Here is a 19466-nt window from a genome sequence, read left to right as displayed (position 1 = left end):
TGATAGGATTCCACAGGTTCTTGTCCATTGTCGATGCTCTGGTAAGAAGGAGTGAGACTAAATTGTTTGATTGTGCAGACTAAGCAAATCTGGCCAGGATGAGTGCGTCCCTTGCATCCAGGGCAGCAATGTTGTCGCGCGCTGGCGCCTTCTGGCCTGTGCATCTTCAGGTGGGTGAGCAGCAGCTTGCCGATCCTGTTGATGCTCCTGCTGTTGTTGCTGCTGTTGCTCATGGTTCTGCTGCTGCCTCGGCTGGTCTGCATCCGAATCTGATGTCCAGAAGGAAAGGAATTAAATATTCGCTATGCTTCTGGAATATGTAAGATTTGCAAAATTCCCACATTCCCCCAAGGTTATTAATAAAAGGGACCCTGCATGGACATTAAAAAAAAAGGTACCCAAAAGATGGCGTCCGCACCTCATGACCAAAAGCCTGTAAGATTTTAAAGCTCGGACTCTGCAAACAGCGCAGGCAGCTTTGGGAAATCGAAACTTAAAATGCATTTTCTGTGAAAAGGACTTTTGCGTTTGAAAAATCAGACAGTTAAGCAAACACTGAATATGCATTACGTCAGATCGTAGACAGATCAAACCCAGTTAGGCCTATACATGAGGCCATTAGTTTGCCCGCATAAATAATCGGAAACAGCTTATGGAAGCCATCAAGGCTGGACAGGCCGATTAGAATGCATTAATGACAATACAGCCCGGACATCAGGTCATTAGGTGCGATAAACGGCCATCTAAAAACAGTTAGTTTAGATTGCTATAATCATTTAAAACAGCCCGCCAAAATTGAAACAATGAACTGACTTGATTTGGCGCGCAGATAAGGGCCATCGAAAGGAGTATAACTGTAGGCCCTCAGTAGCAATCATTCTCTTGACTCTTGCTCTGCTCTCGACTCTGACCTCTTGTCGGGCCTTGGGCTGCCGCCGCCCGTACTCGTGCCCTGGCCTCGTGGCGGGTTCTCTCCTCGCTCCCCGCAGTAAGTTTTCAGCAGTCAAGGACATCCATACCAACCGCAGGGGAGGGGAACGAGACCCGAGTCCTAAGTCACCCAGGACACCCGGGCCACGAGAGAGGGCAGAGGAAATGATGCGAAATGAACCGAGACGAAGAGTAAGGTAGACCCAACAAAGAGCAGAGAAGGGCAGCAGAAGATGTATTAATTAAGACCGAGCGCCGAGTTATAAGCTGACGCTTGGGGAAGAAATATCTGAGGACAGTGAGACTAAGTTGGCTAGATGAACACTGCAAATAAGCTGGCGTTAAACGCATGTGTCCACGCCATAACGAATATCCTGGCGCCCTAAGGATGGGTAGGAAAATCTAAGCAGTGAAGACTGCCAACCGTCTCGCTGACACAACGTTACCGCCGACGACCACCCGAGGGAGAAGAAGAAGAGAACCCATCGCGATGAGACGATGATGGTAGCTGAGGAGAAGAAAGGTGTGTCGCAGCAGCAGCTCCAGCCCTGCACCCTGAGACCACGTGGCGACAGGGTACCTAAAAGGACAAAAGACCAAACCTCAAAACTCGCATCCGTTAAAGCAACAGGCTTTGGATTGGTGAGCATGAATTCTGGCCCCTCATAGCTTAATCTAGTTAGGTATAGGGGGTGGAATAAGGATAAGGGGATTGTTAATGTAGTTGTTTTTCCCTCGATGTGCCGTGTGTTTCCCATTCCCTGTATAAGTATATAGTTATTTTGTTTATGCCTGTAATTGTTTACCAGTAATTTCTCATAAGACTGTGTTTTATTTCTGTTTTAATAAAATCCTGGTTTAATTGCACCAAACCACTTGTCTACTCGATTTTCTGTATCGCCGCCTGTACCTAAGTCCGGTGTCTAGAACCCAGGGGTGTGGGAGCGATTCGAACCGCTCACAGTCAGGGGCATAACTGACTGGGCGCACGCGCCACCCGCCACCCCATACAAAAATGCCTCAGTTGAAGAAGCGCTTAGTCAAGGTGGGGAGAGGGGTTTCCCAGGAGGTCACACTGGAGATTGGTCTCAGGCTCCAAACTTCCACAACAATGAGTAGGCCACTAAAAGTTTCCCCAGACCTGAAACAACAAAGTTCTGCCACCTGCAAACGATCATTGGTGAAAACTCCTTTGTAATGGTGGAGCTGCAGCTGTGTGTAAGCAATCCACCTGTGAAGCCGCCAGCATTACCTGGCATGTTCCAGAGGAGGCGTGAAGGTTGGGGGGAATGTCTAAAAATCTGAAAGGCCTCTCAAAATGGGATTATAGAGGCTATTAAGTGGTTGTTAAGGGCCTTAAGGGCCTATCCCACCTCTTGGAGGCGGGATGGAAAGGGGGTCAGAAAACACGCATTTGGGAGGTGGGATGGAAGCGGGATCGGGCCCGCCCGCCATTTTGGGCGATTTTAACAACTCACATGCCTCCAATCCCGCCTCATCGGGCCTGGCAAAATTGAGCCCAATGTGTGTCATCAAAATAATTTGGTTCCCATGGGAAATGGTTATTAAGCATTGTCTTGACTCTGTAATGGTTAATTATCTGACAATGTTAACTGCCAGTGTCACTCCTTCAGAATATTCTGCCATCAAATCTTATTCTGAGCCTGAATTTTTGTCAGAAACTGTAGGTGTTTTGTGAAGGAGTTTGAATTGTGTTAAAGAGAGCTACACACTTTGATAACCTGTGTAGGCTTATGTGAAGAGGTACAGTCATTATTTATTTTTAATCCATCTAAAATGTTACCTGAAAACGATGTCACATGCTAAAGCTGTTTACAAATTCCGATGTTTTTTATGAGTGCTATGGAAGAAGTCATTTTTGCATGAAATAGCACAGAGTGTGGGAGTTTAAGTTTGTGTAGGAGCATAGCTGACACTGGATGGAACATTTCAAGCATATGTAAATCCCTGCACACTGACACAGTTCAATAGTAATTATTGTGAAATGCCAACAGGAGTTAAGAGACTTGAGCACATAATTCAGGCTGACACTTCAGTGCAGTACTGAAGGAGTACTGCACTGTTGGAGGTGTTGTCTTTAGGATGAGACTTTATAGCGAGGACCCATTTGCCCTCTCAGGTGGACAGAAGATCCCCAGGCACCATTTTGAAGAAGAAAAGGCATGTTCTCCTGGTGTCCTGGCATCATTTAATCATCGATCAACACCACTAAAACAGATTATCTGGTCATTTCTCTCATTGCTGTTTGTGGGTCCTTGCTGTGTTTCATACATTACAGCAGTGACTATACTTCAAAAGCACTTCATTGAGTGTAATGCACTTTGGGACTTTTTGCGGTCGTGAAAGGTGCTATATAAATGCAAGTTCTTTCTTATCTCATTGCTATGTGGGAGCTTGCTGTGCGCAAATTGGCTGCTGCATTTCCTACATTACAACAGTGACTACGCTTTAAAAGTACTTCATTGGCTGTAAAGCACTTTGGGATGTTTTGAGGTTGTGAAAGATGCTATATAAATCTGTTATTTTTCTTTATTTAATGACAATGCAATACCAAATGGATAAGTGTTCTCGTTTCCTCAGAATGCCCATCTGCTGTCTTTACACAACCAAAGAGCACTCATCACCAACATTTTTAGACATTTCCCCCATCCTATATGCCTCCTCTGGAACACGCCAGGTAATCCTGGCAGCCTCACAAGTGGATTGCTTACTAACAGCTGCAGCTCCACCATTACAAAGGAGTTTTCACCAATGATCACTTGCAGGTGGCAGAACTTTGTTGTCTCAGGTCTGGGGGAACTTTTAGCAGGCATACTCATTGTTGTGGAAGTTTGGAGCCCTACACACATCTCCAGTGTGACCTCCTGGGAAACTCCTCTCTCCACCTTGACTGAGTGCTTCCTCAACTGAGGAATATACCAGAAGCATGGCGAACATTTATTTCCTTTCCTCATGGACATCAGATTCGGACAAAGACCAGCCGTGGCAGCAGCAGACCCATGAGCAACAGCAGCACCAACAACAGGAGCAACAACAGGAGCGCCAAGCTGCTGCTCACCCACCTGAAGCTGCACAGGCCAGAAGGCGCCAGCGCATGACCACATTGCTGGCCGGGATGCAAGGGACGCACTCACGTTGGCCAGATTTGCTTAGCCTGCACAATCAGACAGTTTTGCCTCACACCTTCTTACCAGACCATCGACAACTGACAAGAACCTGCGGATTCCTATCACTCTGACCACCATACTGACAATTGCAAGTCGCCCTAAGCCCTCAATGTGGAAGTCCCATTTGCGAAATGACACAAGCCACAACCTCAGTAGTTTGCCTTCAGATCTGTTTATGATACCATGACAAGGATGGCTGGTCAAAAAACAATACATCACTACCCTTGTGACTACTTGTCCTTTATCTTCCTCTTACACGTGCTCCTACGTGGTGCTTCCCCTGTGGCTTCAGCAGATGTGGTGGCCCCTTGCTCACTTTCTTGCTGCTCCTGTCTTGACACCTTTGGCGGCCATCCTCTGGGGTTGCGAGCCTGTGAGGGCTCGGCAACAGTCTGCTGCTCCTGCGGCTGTGCAGGGGCTGAGACGCCCATCTCAGTTGGGTGAGGACTCTGGTGGGGCTCTGACCGAGGGCTTTGCAGTGGCATGGTCGTGTGAGTGCTTGGAGAGGAGCCCCCACTTCCTTGTTGTCTGCCACCAACAACTCTCTCATGGGTCAGCTCCACTTCAAAGCTAGCAAGTGGCTTGCCAGCACCTTGCTGCACTGCAGGGGAGCCATGAGGACCCGTTTCTGCACTGGAAGTCCTACTCCAGAGGACTTGTATGCTCAATAGCTGACCATCGCGCCTCAAGAGATGTCATTCTATTTTGAACAATGACCATGTTTTCAAGACCCTGGCGACTAAGCTCCTCCATGGCCGTAGCCATCCTCTCCTCTATGGTAGCCAGCCTTACCATGGAGGTAGCCATCCTTTCCACGGAGGTTGCCATCCTTTCCGCGGTGATGCGTTCATGTGGCAATGCCTCCACAAAGGCTCAGCTCATGTTCGCGATGGACTCCTCCATTCGCTCCACACTCGCAGCAACCCTGGAGACAAAACCTGCCAGATATTCCTGCACCTGTTCCTGGAGTTCCAGCACCGCTCTCCTTCTGGATGGACCTGGAGGCATAGGGTCGACATGCAGCTGAACGAGGACTCTCCACTGCTGGCCCTGTCTCCACCATCTGCTGATGCTCACTTGTGAGCTGTGATACACCAGGTGACAACACTACTCTATCTTGCGAAGGTCCCACCGAGGTGTGAGTGTCTGCGCTGGTGCTGGGTGCACTGAATTCTGCTGACGCTGCGCCCTCAGAGGTTGCAGCTTCCTCTGAGGAGTCTGGAGGCTCAGGCTGTTCCTCCTGGACAGTAGGGATGGGGGCTTTTGATGGTCCTGTGGGCGAGTAAAGGAAAGAGTTAGAGATGTGAGGTCAAGGTTACATGCACATTGAATAGTGCAAATGATCATAAGTCAATCTGTTAGAGCATCAGAATCATTATCAGCGACTCATGCAATATCAATGAGAGAGATGCCAAGCTATTCTGTCACCAGCTTGCTGTGATGTGCCCGTCGGTCCGTCCCCCACTTGGAAATCGTCCTCGATCCCGGCAATTTCCAGGGCCGCCTCCTCCCAGGCAGTGAGCTGGGCTACTGAGGGTGGCCATCCTCCTGTCATGGCTCTTTCCCTCTTCTTGTAGGCTCTCTTTTCTTGCAATGAGGGACACAAGCGGAGTTTGAGTGAGAGTGAAGGAGTGAGTGTAGAGAATCCATAGCATAGATGCTTAGAAGGAGACAAAGGACCCTTCCTGTGTGTTGTAAGTTGTCGTCGTCGCATCACAGTGATAGGGAGTGTGAGGGCTGCATGGTCGAATAGTTAAGTGAATGTGACCATAGAGAGAGGGAATGGGTAAGGGTGCAGGGACGTAAGTGTCAAGTGGCATGTGGAGGAAGAGGTTAGCAAAGCAGAATGCTGGTGATGAGAGGCGATGGGGGTCAGATTGAGGGTGATGGGAAAGTCATACTCACTTTTCCTGTGCAGAGAAGGTCATGAAACCTCTTCCTGCATTGCAGTCAGGTTCTGCGGCTCATCGAGATGGAGTTGACCTCCTGGGCTACTTGCAGCCACACAGCTTTAGTCTGCTGGGGTGGCTTTTTCCTTCATGAGGAAGTTAAGAGCACCTCCTTATTGGATCTTGCTCCTTCCACCAGAGCTTGGAGGGAGGGCTCATCGAAGCGTGGAGCATACCTTTGCCTGCTGGTGGACATAGTCGATCAATGAATTCCTTACTACAATCACCATAAAGTTTGCAGTCTCCAGAAGAAGCAAGGCTGCTTGCAGGCCTTAAATCCAGCAGCATTGATGACATCATCGGAGGTGACTTTCTGGATGAAAAGACTCATTGGGCCAGGGGTTCCCACACACTGGAAATCAATTGCCCAATTAGGGGAAAATCGCACTTTTTCCCCACTTCACTTCGGAGTCGGGATCCTGACACGATTTCCACCTGACACACCCCAGCCTGCCCACAATGGCAAAATCCAGCCCATAGAGTCATAATGGCACAGAAGAAGGCCATTCGGCCCATTGAGTCCGTGCCGACTCTCTGTTGAGCAATCCAGTCAGCCTCATTCCCCCGCTCTATCCCCATAGCCCTGCAAGTTTATTTCCCTCAAGTGCCTATCCAGTCTCCCCTTGAAAACATTGAGTGTCTCCGCTTCCACCACTTCCGTCGGCAGCGAATTCCAGGTCATCACCACGGGCTGCGTAAAAAAGTTTTTCCTCACGTCCCCCCTGTATCTCTTGCCCAAAACCTTAAATCTGTGTCCCCTAGTCCTTGTACCATCAACTAGTGGGAACAGCCTTTCCCTGTCTAGCCTATCCAAACCCGTCATAATCTTGTACACCTCTATCAAATCACCCCTCAACGTCCTTTGCTCTAATGAAAACAAATCCAGCTTCTCCAACCTGTCCTTGTAGTTAAGATTCCCCATCCCCAGAACCATTTTGGTAAATCTCCTCTGCACCCTCTCAAGGGCCTTCACATCCTTCCTAAAGTGCAGTGACCAGAAATGGACACAATACTCTAGTTGTGGCCTAACCAGCGCTTTACAAAGGTTCAGCATTACTTCTCTACTTTTGTACTCTATACCTCCATTCATGAAGCCCAAGATCCCATATGCTTTGCTAACCACTCTCTCAATGTGTCCTGCCACCTTCAGGGACCTATGCACATTAACTCCCAGGTCCCTCTGTCCCTGCACACTCTTTAAAACTGTGCCATTAAGTGTATATTGCCTCTCCCTGTTCTTTCTGCCAAAATGCATCACCTCACACTTCTCTGTATTAAATCCCATCTGCCACTTGTCTGTCCATTCTGCGAGCCTTTCTATGTCCTGCTGCAGTCGATTGGTATCATCCTCACTGTTTGCCATACCCCCAAGTTTGGTGTCATCGGCAAATTTAGAAATTCTACTCTGTATTCCAATATCCAGGTCATTTATATATATCAAAAAAGCAGTGGCCCCAGCACTGACCCTTGGGGAACACCACTGCCTACCATCCTCCAGTCTGATAAACAGCCATTTACTACAACTCGCTGTTTTCTGTCCTTAAGCCAACTCCTTATCCAATCTGCCACTGACCCACCTATTCCGTGAGCCTCAATTTTGTTACCAGCCTTCTATGTGGCACTTTGTCAAACGCCTTCCTAAAATCCATGTAGACAACATCCATTGCATTCCCTTCATCAATCCTTCCTGTTATTTCATCAAAAAATTCAGTTAGATTAGTCAAACATGATCTGCCTTTTACAAATCCATGTTGGCTCTCCTTAATTAGAAAGGAATGGCTTGGGCATTGTAGGAATGCTTTATGTTGTTGGTGTAGGTGTCAACCTGGCACATCATGTGACAGCCAGGGTGTGCAGCGTCAAGTGATGTAAATGTAGCCATTGTGAGGCCATCCCTGGCATCCTGGGCAGCAATGTGGTCAGGTGCTGATGCACTGTGTCCTGTGCAGCATCAGGTGATTGCAGAGAAGGTTGGTGTGGTTGTTGGTGCTGCTGTTGTGCCTGGTGCTGCTGGTGTTGGGGCTGATCATGGTCAGATTCTGAGGACCAAGATGAGAGAGTATAAAGTGCACCCATGCTGATAGAATAGATGGCAGGTGAAGTAGAGATGACAGAAGTGATCTGTGAATGGTGGGAAAGGTAATGAGGTCAGACTGCATGGAGACTTGTGTAAAGACTTTCAGCATTCTGAAACTGTAGTGGAAATGCAGTTTAGAGATGTTAGTGCTTAAGGGAAGATATCTGAATCAGCTGGGAGCTTTGAGTTGACATTTGAAGCTGTCAACTCATCAGCTGATTCAATGGCCACTGACCTCCCACTGCAGCTTCACTGATGATGTCTAGGCACAGCGGAAAACCCTTGGGAGACCTGTGAATGTTAAAAAGCTGGGAAAAAAAGCATTGTTAAGTGGCTGTTAATAAGCCACCAATGATTTGAATTGGGTCCCCTGCCGTTGCCTGTCGGGTCTGCTCAGCACTGGCAGACTGGACATCGGGAAATGCAGGTGTGCACGTTTTGACGATGGGTTCCTGACCCACTGTCAATCATTTAAAATATCACAGCTGACCTGCCACCCATCGGGTCCACTGGGCGCTGGCAAAATCACGGCCATTCTCACTCTTTCTCTCTCAAAACTGGAATCTTTCTGATCCTCATTACACAAGATTATGCAACTACCTACCTGGAAGCGCCATTAATATTTTAATGGCTGTAACATTAATTTGTAAATATTCGATACATGCTTTCTATCTCAATTGAATATTTTAAGTGAATTGTAAAAGTTGGGTCTAGCACAGAGCTTAATTATAATCATCCAAATCTCCACTCCCAATCCAACCCATGCTTTGTTTTGCTTTGCAAATTGTTGCTTAAGCCAATAGTCTGCCCTTGTTTAATTGATGAATAATTTTCTCTGGGTGAAATTGGACTTGGGCGGTAGTGCAAAACAGGTGAAAGCAAATCGGCAGCCCATTTTACATTGCGTCCAATTTTCTTTTCCACTGACTTCAGTGGCGAAGTGCAGTGTAATGCACAGACTGCAGTGTATCACAAACAGGGTAACGCACAGACTGCCATGTGTTATATGCAGCAATGTATTGAAAGGTTTAGATGACATCACCAACTTGGAGCGTGAAGCTTGACTCATTTATTTACATCACCTGAAACCTGAAATGTGCTATTTTGTTGAAATACACTCCAGAATGTGTATAATAAATACAAACTTAGCCATGTTTTCTTGTTGATGGTAGCAAAATATGGTAGGCTCCTGTGATCAAATCATGTAACTTACCACAAGGTTCTTCACGAGACTTAACCATGGGGTATTAACAACAATACTTTATTCTGAGGTAGTTCTTTTAAATTTTTAACTGGTTCACCAGACTGATGTGTTCTCTGCATAATTAGTCTGTAGTGGCTCCCTCTCTGTGTGCTTTCCGTGTTCACCCCAGACCATTTCTTGTAATACACATAACTGATTTATAACCCTACAATTTACTTGGCGGTGTTGCTTGGAGTTTCGCTGCAGATGACTGAGGACTGCCATTGCTTATGCATAAGACAGTTACACATTGAGAATTTGAGATGATGTTGTGAAGAGTGAAACAATTTATCATCATCACATTGGAACCTGAGATATATCACCTGTTTGGAACATACTCCAGACTAGATTATTAAGCGTTATAAGTTTTATAGACAATGGTGGACAGTGATGGATGACAATATCAAGTTATATGATTTGACAAGTATTAATATTGGGATTTATTTGACTGACTAATAAAGGGGAATCTCATAGTTTGCCTATACGTATTATATTTCAGTTTTTTAATATTTCGTGTTCAATCTACTTCAGCTTCTATGGCTATCTTACACCTGCTTAGTATTCATTCATGGTGCTATGACCAATTTTTTTTGTAGTCAGTTGTTGCTGATGAAGATGAGTCTCTCTGTATAATTTTGTATTTGAGAGCATGGGAATTGCATGATATAGATAGGCAACTTGGGGGTTTGTATCAGAGGGACAGGTTAAAGTGGGGGGGGGTGGCGAAGATAATGTTAGAAGGTATTAACAGTTAATTAATCAACAACAACAACTTGTATTTATATAGTGCCTTTAACATAGTAAAATGTCCCAAGGCAAACAAAAAAACAAACAAACAAAATTTGACACTGAGCCACATAAGGAGATATTAGGGCAGATGACCAACAGCGTGGTCAAAGAGGTAGGTTTTAAGAAGCATCTTAAAGGGGGAAAGAGAGGCAGAGAGGTTTAGGGAGGAAATTCCAGAGCTTAGGGCCTTGGCAACTGAAAGCATGGCTGCCAATGGTGGAGTGATTAAAATTGGGGATGCTCAAGAGGCCAGAATTAGAGGAGTGCGGATATCTCGGAGCGTTGTAGGGCAGGAGGAGATTTCAGAGATAGGGAGGGGTGAGGCCATGGAGGGATTTGAAAACAATGATGAGAATTTTAAAATTGAGGTGTTTCTTAACCTGGAGCCAATGTCGGTCAGTGAGCACAGGGGTGAACGGGACTTGGTACAAGTTAGGACATGGGCAGCAGAGTTTTGGATGACCTCAAGTCTATTAATTAACAGTCTGTTAATCTATTAACAGTTAAGGTATAAATATTATTTTTACAAAAGAGAAAAATTGTTTGCTGGTTTTCACATGGATATAGGAGATTTATATATTCACAACATGACGTTTACAGGAGAGCACATTGACAGCATTGTTTATATATTTTTGTACAATGCTTCAAGATTGAGGTGAACACAGGGGCAGTGCGATGTGTCACAGCCAGAGACAGGTGCACAGGGCTATCCTATCTTTTCTGGGGTTTTTGGGTCGGGTTACTTTTGTTGTACAGCTGGGGAGTAATGGCGATGTGCTCTCACTATACAAACGTGCACAGTCACTATCCTCAGTCTTTTCTGATTGGAAAGTATTTACCTCTGGCTGAATGATGTTTATTATATATACAGCGCTGAGTTTTCCTATTTACACTGGAAGCAAGCATCATTTAACAAAGGGAAAGTGTATTTTGTTGTTGGAACAAATCATTGTATGCTCCCAGTCTGTCATTTGACAGTGATTTCTGCAAAGTGTTAAGCATTAGCACCTGTGGGAGGAGACTGGTTGACAAAGGATGGTGTGGGGAGAATACGGAAATGTATGGCAAGCTAGTTCTTCTCCAGAGGGCCATAATAGGAAATAAAATCTGTCTGAACTGGCAGCTAACTGCACTTAAAGTTTTTTAAAACTTAAATTGAATTAAAAAACTTTCAAGTAAAACAATTCTTTCTCCTCAGAATATGGGTCTATTTTTAAGTAGCTGTTATTGTTATACTAGTGTATGAACACTAGATCCAAACTAATGTTCTGCATTTATTCCCTCTGTAGTATTCAGGTGGAAAATCACACACTTACACATTCTGAAATTCTGAACATTTTTGTGCTCAATATTGTACTGATTTTTGTACTAGTGCGTCACTAGGGGAATAGAGTCTAGTTTATAATTCTAGTCCCAATTACAATTTTGCCTTGGATTCTATTACACAGACAGATGTGTGAATGACAGCAAGGATGTTTCAACCATTCCTGCTACTTACAGGTTGTGTAATATAATGGGCCAGAATTGGCTGGTAAAATAATGAGTTTAATGCACATGCCGTTATTAATGTGTAAATTGTCCAGCAATTTGTGGCGAGGAGAAGATACCCCGTGAGTTGCGTATCGTCACAAATTGCTGGGCGATTTGCGCCGCTCCCCATTATCTCACTGTCAACCAATGTTCCCTTTAAGCTGCGTGGCCGAGCAGCGCTCTGGACCGCCCGCGTAGCCGGCTTGCCGGCATTTCAATAGGATAAACTGCGCATGCGCGATATTTTGAATGGGTCGTGCAGCCTCTTAAAGGGGCCGCGCTCCCCCCAAAAATTAATGGGAATATTGTCATCAACCTCCCTGAGTTTTAAGAAATTGCTGCATTTGGGCATTAATTACCAATTAAACTCACCGAGGAAAGTTAAGGCTGCTACTCAAAAGGGCAAGGAACCTTTTAATGAAATTTATGTTCCTGCAATGGAACTGAAGCTCTCCAGCCCGGAAAGGGAACAATTGAAAATATGACACCTTGTTCCTGCAGGTAGTAAATTGTTCTAAGAGACTTTTAAAATTTAAATTTTTTTTCTTACTTTTCCTTTCTGTCTTTTTTCTATCTCTCTCTTAATCCAATGTTTAGTTCCATCTGTTTATTTCTCTTTCTGTATCTAATTTGACTCTAATCCACCCTATTTCATTCTCCATCATTCCTCTGTTTCTTTCTCAATCCATAAATCTTCACTGATTAAGGAGATAGACTGTTGGTCCTGTCATTCACCAAGATCCCAGATGCACTTATCAGCTCACACTTTCAGTAATTTGCAGCGTAAACAAATTTTGAGCTGAAGGGTGAGGGAAGAAGTCCAACTAACTGGGCACGCTGAGATGTCCCACTCAAACAAATTCTGGGCCAATGGAAACTCTACCTCGTGGCACTGGACAGGAGGTGGGAATTTGCCCTGGTGATTGGCTTTTTTTGTGAATATGAATGAAGAAAATAATCTCACACAACAGTCCAGAAAACTAATACAATAGTGATAAAAGATGTATTATTAAATTGTACGTCTCCCTTTGATGATTGTCCGTGTATTTCATCACCGCTATTAACAATATATTGTTATTTTTTAATTGCTCATTCTCTTTCCAATCAATAAAGTATATCTAATCCAAAATATATCTATTTGTGTTGGTTAAATTGCCTATGCTATAGTCATTTGATGCCAATGACTTTTATATCATCTTGTTAATGCAGCCACAGATGTTACAATGGGCACTACAGAGAACATTACAATACTTTGAGCACCAAGTGATGAGGTACGTGTGAATAGCACCAATGTTCCTTACAAGCAGGTTTTGCAATTATGTTATATATGCATATTGGCAAATATACATTTATTACAGGTACAGCAACTGTACTTACTGTGGTCATAATTTATATTCAGAAATATTTTGCATAAGTATGTTAATTTAATTTAGATATATTGCTGTTGAATGTCCCTATGTTAATTAGTTGCCTTTGCCAAGTTGATTTCCATGGAACTAACTTGAAAGCTCAAATGTCTTTCAAATAATTTGCTTGTCTTTCAGAATTTGACAAACTTCACTGTGCACCGTACAAATCGTTGTCACTACTGGTATTTAACAGGAATTTTAATTGTACAAATGTAATATAATATCAACTACCTAGTTAATCTTCTTCTCCCCAGGGCCTAAGTATTACAAGTAGCTATGAATTCTTATTTTTATTCCAAATGCTGGAAATTCTATAAGACTTCCAAATTACAATGAATGTTGTTTAAGTTAAATCCATTGAATATGGAATTTTCTTTTTCCCCTTTTGGTTCATATTTTTGCCTCCATGCTTTTCTTGCCAGTTGTCTTCTCCAGCTGGATGTATTGGACAATGCTGGTCACGATCTTCCCCAAGCAAGCTGAGGCCTTTCCTCTTAATGTGCCCCACCTTGTGACAGGCTAGAAACAAATAAAACTCATCCTACTAGCAGCAAGTTTATTTGAATGACAGACAACAGGGCCAGTGAATAGACTAAAGCAAATGTGGCTGTGGTAGATTATACCTGTAGTGACAACCAACATTTTTTCGTGAGTTGAGTCCTTCAAAAAGCTTCTAAAAAAATTGAAAATTTGTTAAGCTCCTATTTTAGCCAATTGTATTTCAATATAGGTAGGGGACTGGGAGAGTACCACTTCTCTGTGTTCGTAGCCATAGAATGATGCTTGATATGGAGAATAAAATGAGGAATGGGACAAAATGAATAAAAATTTAATAAATTAGAAACCATACAAATCATTCTGCTCTTTTTATCATTGAAATTGTTATTCTCTATTCACCAGATCTCACTCCTTCCTCAGTGCCAAGACAGTGTCACTGAGCTACCCATTGAGTTAAGAATTTGTGAAGCTCTCTTTTGAAAACTTTGACAGGATTACCATTCACTCCATTCTATTGCAGTTTACTGCCATCAGACACGATTGGCTGATAGTGACCACACTTAGGGAATAGCAACCTCACAATGGTCAAATTAGACATGATGTGGGATTCAGAAATACTGAGGACTGAGGGCCAGGTATATAATTTTAAAAGGGCTAACTTCAAAGAAGTGAGGTGTCAGTTTAAGCAAATTGACTGGCGGAATTTATTCAATAGCACTTCAGTAGAGGACAAGTGGAGCACATTTAAAGGGATAATCCTGTGCAGGATAGATACATACCTCAGACCAGGAAGCACAGACTAAATAAATGTAGCCTTAAATAGATGAATAAAACAACAGAAGCAAAATAAGGAGGAAGAACATTCTTATTCTTATAAATCCTGCAGATAGAAAGGTGGAGGGACTCGCTGGAATGAATATAGGAACTTGCAGAAACATTTAAAAATAGTGGACTGAACGTTCCTCCAAATTAACAAGAAATGACACAAGCAACATGACCTCCCTGAGTAGCAATAACCTAATTATGATTAATGACTTTTATTTATATAAATAAGACAGAAGACCTAAAAAAGTAAGAGAGCTCAAAACAAACAACTGCTCAGGTAAAAATGGTATTTAATGCACAGCACTAATACAAACAAGGGAGAAGAATTGTGAAGCATTGACAGTGATTATGAGAGAGTTGATACACATAGGAGCGGTACCAGTAGACTGGAAACCAGCTAACATGGTGTCCATTTTCACAAAGGGGATAAAGCAAAATCAAATAACTACAAACCCATTAGTCTTGTTGACTGTTGTTCTATTGAATCTCGTGTAAAATAAAGGCATTGATTATCAGGAGAAAACTCAAGGATTATCTGTACAATAATAATGTAGTAAATAGCAGTCAACATGGATTCAGAAGAGGATAATGCTGCCTGCTAAACATTTATTTTTTGTGGACTGTGGAAAGCTCTACAATGTGGTGAACAATGACTTTCAAAAAGAATTCAACAAAGTTCCACACTAGTCAAGCTCAATGCTATGGGCATTCAGGGTGAATTTTGGTAATGGATAAGAAATTGGCTGAAGGGTAGAAAATTTGTTAAAGGAATGATGTTAAAGTGGATGGAAGTGTAAAGTGGAGTGCGCAGGGATCAGTGTTGGAACCACTGTTTCTCAGTTGTATCAACAACTTGGATTCAGAAGCAGATTGGTCAAATTTACAGCTAGTACCAATTGGTGGCCGTGTGACACTTATCACTAAGTTATACTTTGTTCTCTCCTCCTACTCCTCTGGTCCTTCTCATCCTTAGAGCACCTCACCCTGTTCTACCCATCTGGCCTCTCCTTTAAAATCCTCATTATCTACTGGCCCCCAAAGTCTCACCCGGAGTGTCTCACCGAGATATCCTCTCTCCTTTCCTCCCTCAGTATCTGCACTAAGTGACTCCTCATCCTCATTCCAGTCTCCATCTCAACTTACCGTGCCTTCTCTCCTCTGATTTTACTGCCCTCCAGTCCTCCTTAAACCTCTTCCTCCATATAAACTCTCATGGCCATCCTCAACCTCACTATCTCCCATAGCCTCTGACGTAATAAAGACTCACTACGCACTTGGTTGTACATAAAGCAAGGCTTTAATCGACTTGTAACAAAACATGGAGGTCTAGTTAGTAGCCACTAGCTTCCTGTTTCCAGACTGTCTCTGGCCAAGTTGGGCCCATGCCCTAGATTTATACTCCTCGGGCGGCGCCCTCAGCTGGCCGTTCAGTAGTACTTCCTGAGTTACTTCTTGTAGAAGTTGCGATTCATGACATTCTTCCTCCCTAAAAGGTTTGGAAGTCCAGTCTTCCTTTAACGGACTAGGCGGACTAAAAATAGCCGTAGTCATTTAGCTTTCTGCTTGTGACCGGAAGGCATGTCTCCCCGGACCGCGTCCAGGTCCCTGGGTCGCTTGGCCCGTACCGGTAAGTCGGTAGAGTCCGCGTCGTCTTGATCGTCCTGTGGAGGCCTGGGAATATCATGACTCCGGGTGCGGGTCCCCACAGGCGCAGAGCTGGCCTCATCCTGGGTCGTAGCCGGAGATTGTCTGGCGTCCTGATTTCGGGTGGCCATCCTACGGGGAGCGTTCGGCTCCCTGAGTTGATCCGGTAGCACTGCCGGCAGATCCCTCGATGTCCCAGATAGGGCATCATCTTCATAGGGGTGCGGAGTGTTGACATCATCGTCGTGGGATCCTACATCATTCGGGCCCATGTGACCGGTTGGGCAGGGAGCCAGATCTCTGAGCGAGACGGTGGACTCCCGGCCATCGGGGTACCGCACGTACGCATACGTGGGGTTTACCTCCGTTAACTCCACCTCGTCAACGAGAGGGTCATTCTTGGCCGACCGGACGAACCTCCGGAGTAGCACGGCACCTTAGAAATGGTAAGCTCTGGCTTCGACCCTCCAAACTCAAAAGTGAGTCTTTTGTGCTGCTTCTGGAAGTCCTGTTCCAGAAGCACATCGCTACATAAGTTTTCGAGTACTCCGAGCCGGGTGGAGGGATACGTGCGACCATTGAGGATGAGGTTGACAAGACAGAAGCCAGAAGAATTGGTGGTCAGAGTCGTCAGAGCCATTGCAATCTCCCTGTCCGAGGGATAAATGCGCAGTTTTAACCTGCTGACAGCCCGCTTACTAATGAAGCTGTCAGAGCTGCAGGAGTCGATTAGCGCGCTTAGAGTGTGCCCATTTACTGAAACCTTCGTAGCTGCATGGGACAAACTTTGGGGAAAAACAGCTGTGATGGGAGGAGGGGTAATTTTTCCTTCGGCAGCTGTAGCCTTAGCAGTGGTTCTTGGGGGAGGAGCAGCTCCACAGATAGCAGCTGTGAAGCTAACAGGAGCTCTCGACCAGTATACTTTAGAGGAGCGGCCTTTCTTGTTAGCAGAGGCCCGTGACTGGCATACCTTGGAAAAGTGTCCTTTCTTGCTGCAATGATTGCAGGTTGCATTACGAGCCGGGCAAAATTTTCTGTAATGGAACATACCTCCACAAAAGAAACACTTTCTTCCTGATTGCCAGGATGCTGCTAGGGCGGGGACGTCATCAGCAAAGGCCTCTAGGGTAGGGTCGTCGTCCGTTAGGGTAGGGTCATCGTCCGTTTGAGTAGAGTCATCATCAGCGGGGGCATCCACCCAAGACCTATCGAAAGACTTATTAAGGGTGATAGCCGCTGCCCGTGCACGTGGTGGGAGATAAGTGTCTGCATTCTTCTTGGCCAAGTCCAGGGAACACGCCTGGTCATAAGCAGCCCTTAAATTGAGGGTTTTATTTTCTAGCAGGCGCTGACGTATAAAAGGGGATGCAATCCCATTGATAAAGGAATCACGGATTAGTTCGTCTTGATACTGTTCAGCTGTAACCGCTTTAAGGTTACAACCTTTGCTGAGCCTGCGAAGTTTCTGGAGGAATTCATCGAGTGATTCCCCAGGCTGCTGCCGAGTTGTGGCCAGTAGGTGTCGAGCAAAGATTTCATTCGGGGACTTGACAAATAGCTGCTGTAAAATTTCGATAGCAGCGTCGTAGTCTATACAGTCCTCAATATAATCATACACATGAGGGGATACGTAGTGAATAAGCATTCGTAACTTATTAGAGGAACCCGCCCCACATTCTTCAAGAAAGTTGCTAAAGGTACGAAAACAATGCTTCCATACCTTCGCTGCCGCAGGTGCATTTGGGTCCAGGTCGAGACGAGCGGGTCTAAGGAGTTTTTCCATGATGGATCAGTTTCTTGCCCAGGTCCCTTTCTGCGGTTCGAGTTGCAGCTGGTTGTTCCGAATCACCCAAGGCGTGGAGACGATAACAAGTTGATTAAATTGATGTAATAGAGATTCACTACGCACTTGGTTGTACATAAAGCAAGGCTTTAATCGACTTGTAACAAAACATGGAGGTCTGGTTAGTAGTCACTAGCTTCCTGTTTCCAGACTGCAGGAAGTGACAGTTGGCTGGTGAGCGGGAACGGAATGTTGGGCAGCAGGAGGCCACCGCCCGGCACTGATGGAATGGTCCCCGGCACTCAGGTAGATCGTGGGGATGGGCTTTCATGATCCAGAATGAGGGAGCTTGGGGCAGAGGATGTCTAAACTTTCCTTGTGGGGCCTGGGCCACCACCCCTGCTCCCGACAACATTTAAAACAAAAATGTACAGCTTTGGACCTCTTCTGGCCCTGACTCTTCCCACTAGCATCAGTTGATGGGAAAGTTACAATGGCTTCCCCGCTCTGGCAGCCGGTTAAACTAGTAGTCCTTGATGATATCATCAGAGCCTGATCTGCATATTTAAAGAAGAACCCCACCAGTTTCAGATGGGCGTCCTTATCGCCTGCTCAGAGCAAGTTAAAATTGAAAACTGTGGGAAAGGGAGTGGGATGGTGGTGGGTCTCTCTCCCAATCCATTTACCCTGTCCCCCCGCCCAGTTCCCGCGATGCAGAATTAAATTCACATCTAGTATGTGCTTTGCTCTCTATTTTAACACTGCTTAGATGCTGGTATTTCTAATTATCAATCCTTGCTAAAATAAATCAATATTGTTACATTATTTTGGCAAACTGTTGACAAATGGAGACAATGGCCCAGAAATTCGGGTCGGGGGCTTCCCGCGGGTGGAAGCCCCCGATCTGCACTTACCTAGCGCGCCGGCCGTTGAGCTGTGGGCCCCCGTGGAATTCCGATCCTGGGCCTCCTCCAACTGCCGGCGCGCAGTGCTTGCGTATCCCAGGGGCGCAGTTAGTTCGATGCGTCCCCTGGGATCACGTGGGCCATGGAGAGCCAATGGTAGCAGGGAATGCTTCATTCATAAGTTTGACAGGAAGGGCTGTCAAACTTATAAATACTACAAGCCCCAAAACATCACTAAATCTTCAAATACATTTTTTAAATAAACTATAAATTACATGAAATAACTATTTTAAATAATAATTTACATTTTTGAAAAAAATAATTTTATTTTCTAACGGGGCTAAAAATAAACTTACCTTTCGTTAAAGTATTTAAAAATAATAAACCTGTGGAAAAAATGTTTTAATTTTAATTAATTCACCACTTACCTTGTAAAAAGTAGGCCTTGCGACTGCTTTTTACATGTCTAACTTCTGGAGACTTACCTTTCCGGGAAAACCTGCAAAAAAAACAAAAGTTCAATGCGCACGCGCAGCCTCTCCTGTGCACGCGTTCGACCTCTGAACCCCTTCTTTCAGGGGAACGGAAGTGCCGGTTTCCCACGCATGTGCAGTGCATGCAGGAAACCGGCACTTCCATTGGGCTTACGGGTGAGTACCCCGTGCATACTCACCCGTGGAGACCCGAATTTCTGGG

The 19466-nt window shown here is 44.9% G+C and overlaps 1 protein-coding gene across 1 annotated transcript in view; it reads left to right on the top strand.

Moving 5' to 3' along the window:
• gucy1a2 (guanylate cyclase 1, soluble, alpha 2) overlaps positions 1 to 19466 on the top strand; it is a 366843-nt gene that overhangs the window by 22246 nt on the left and 325131 nt on the right. Inside the window, exon 2 of the mRNA XM_085999072.1 lies at positions 12916 to 12977. Coding sequence (XP_085855198.1) covers positions 12916 to 12977 — 62 coding nt within the window. The remainder of the gene's footprint in view (positions 1 to 12915; positions 12978 to 19466) is intronic.

Source organism: Somniosus microcephalus, chromosome 10 (assembly GCF_052327205.1).
Source record: "Somniosus microcephalus isolate GS21.2 chromosome 10, FLI_Smic_1.0, whole genome shotgun sequence".
Taxonomy (NCBI): Eukaryota; Metazoa; Chordata; class Chondrichthyes; order Squaliformes; family Somniosidae; genus Somniosus; species Somniosus microcephalus.
The sequence above is the reverse complement of the archived record's forward strand: the minus strand, read 5'-3'. Positions and strand labels throughout refer to the sequence as shown.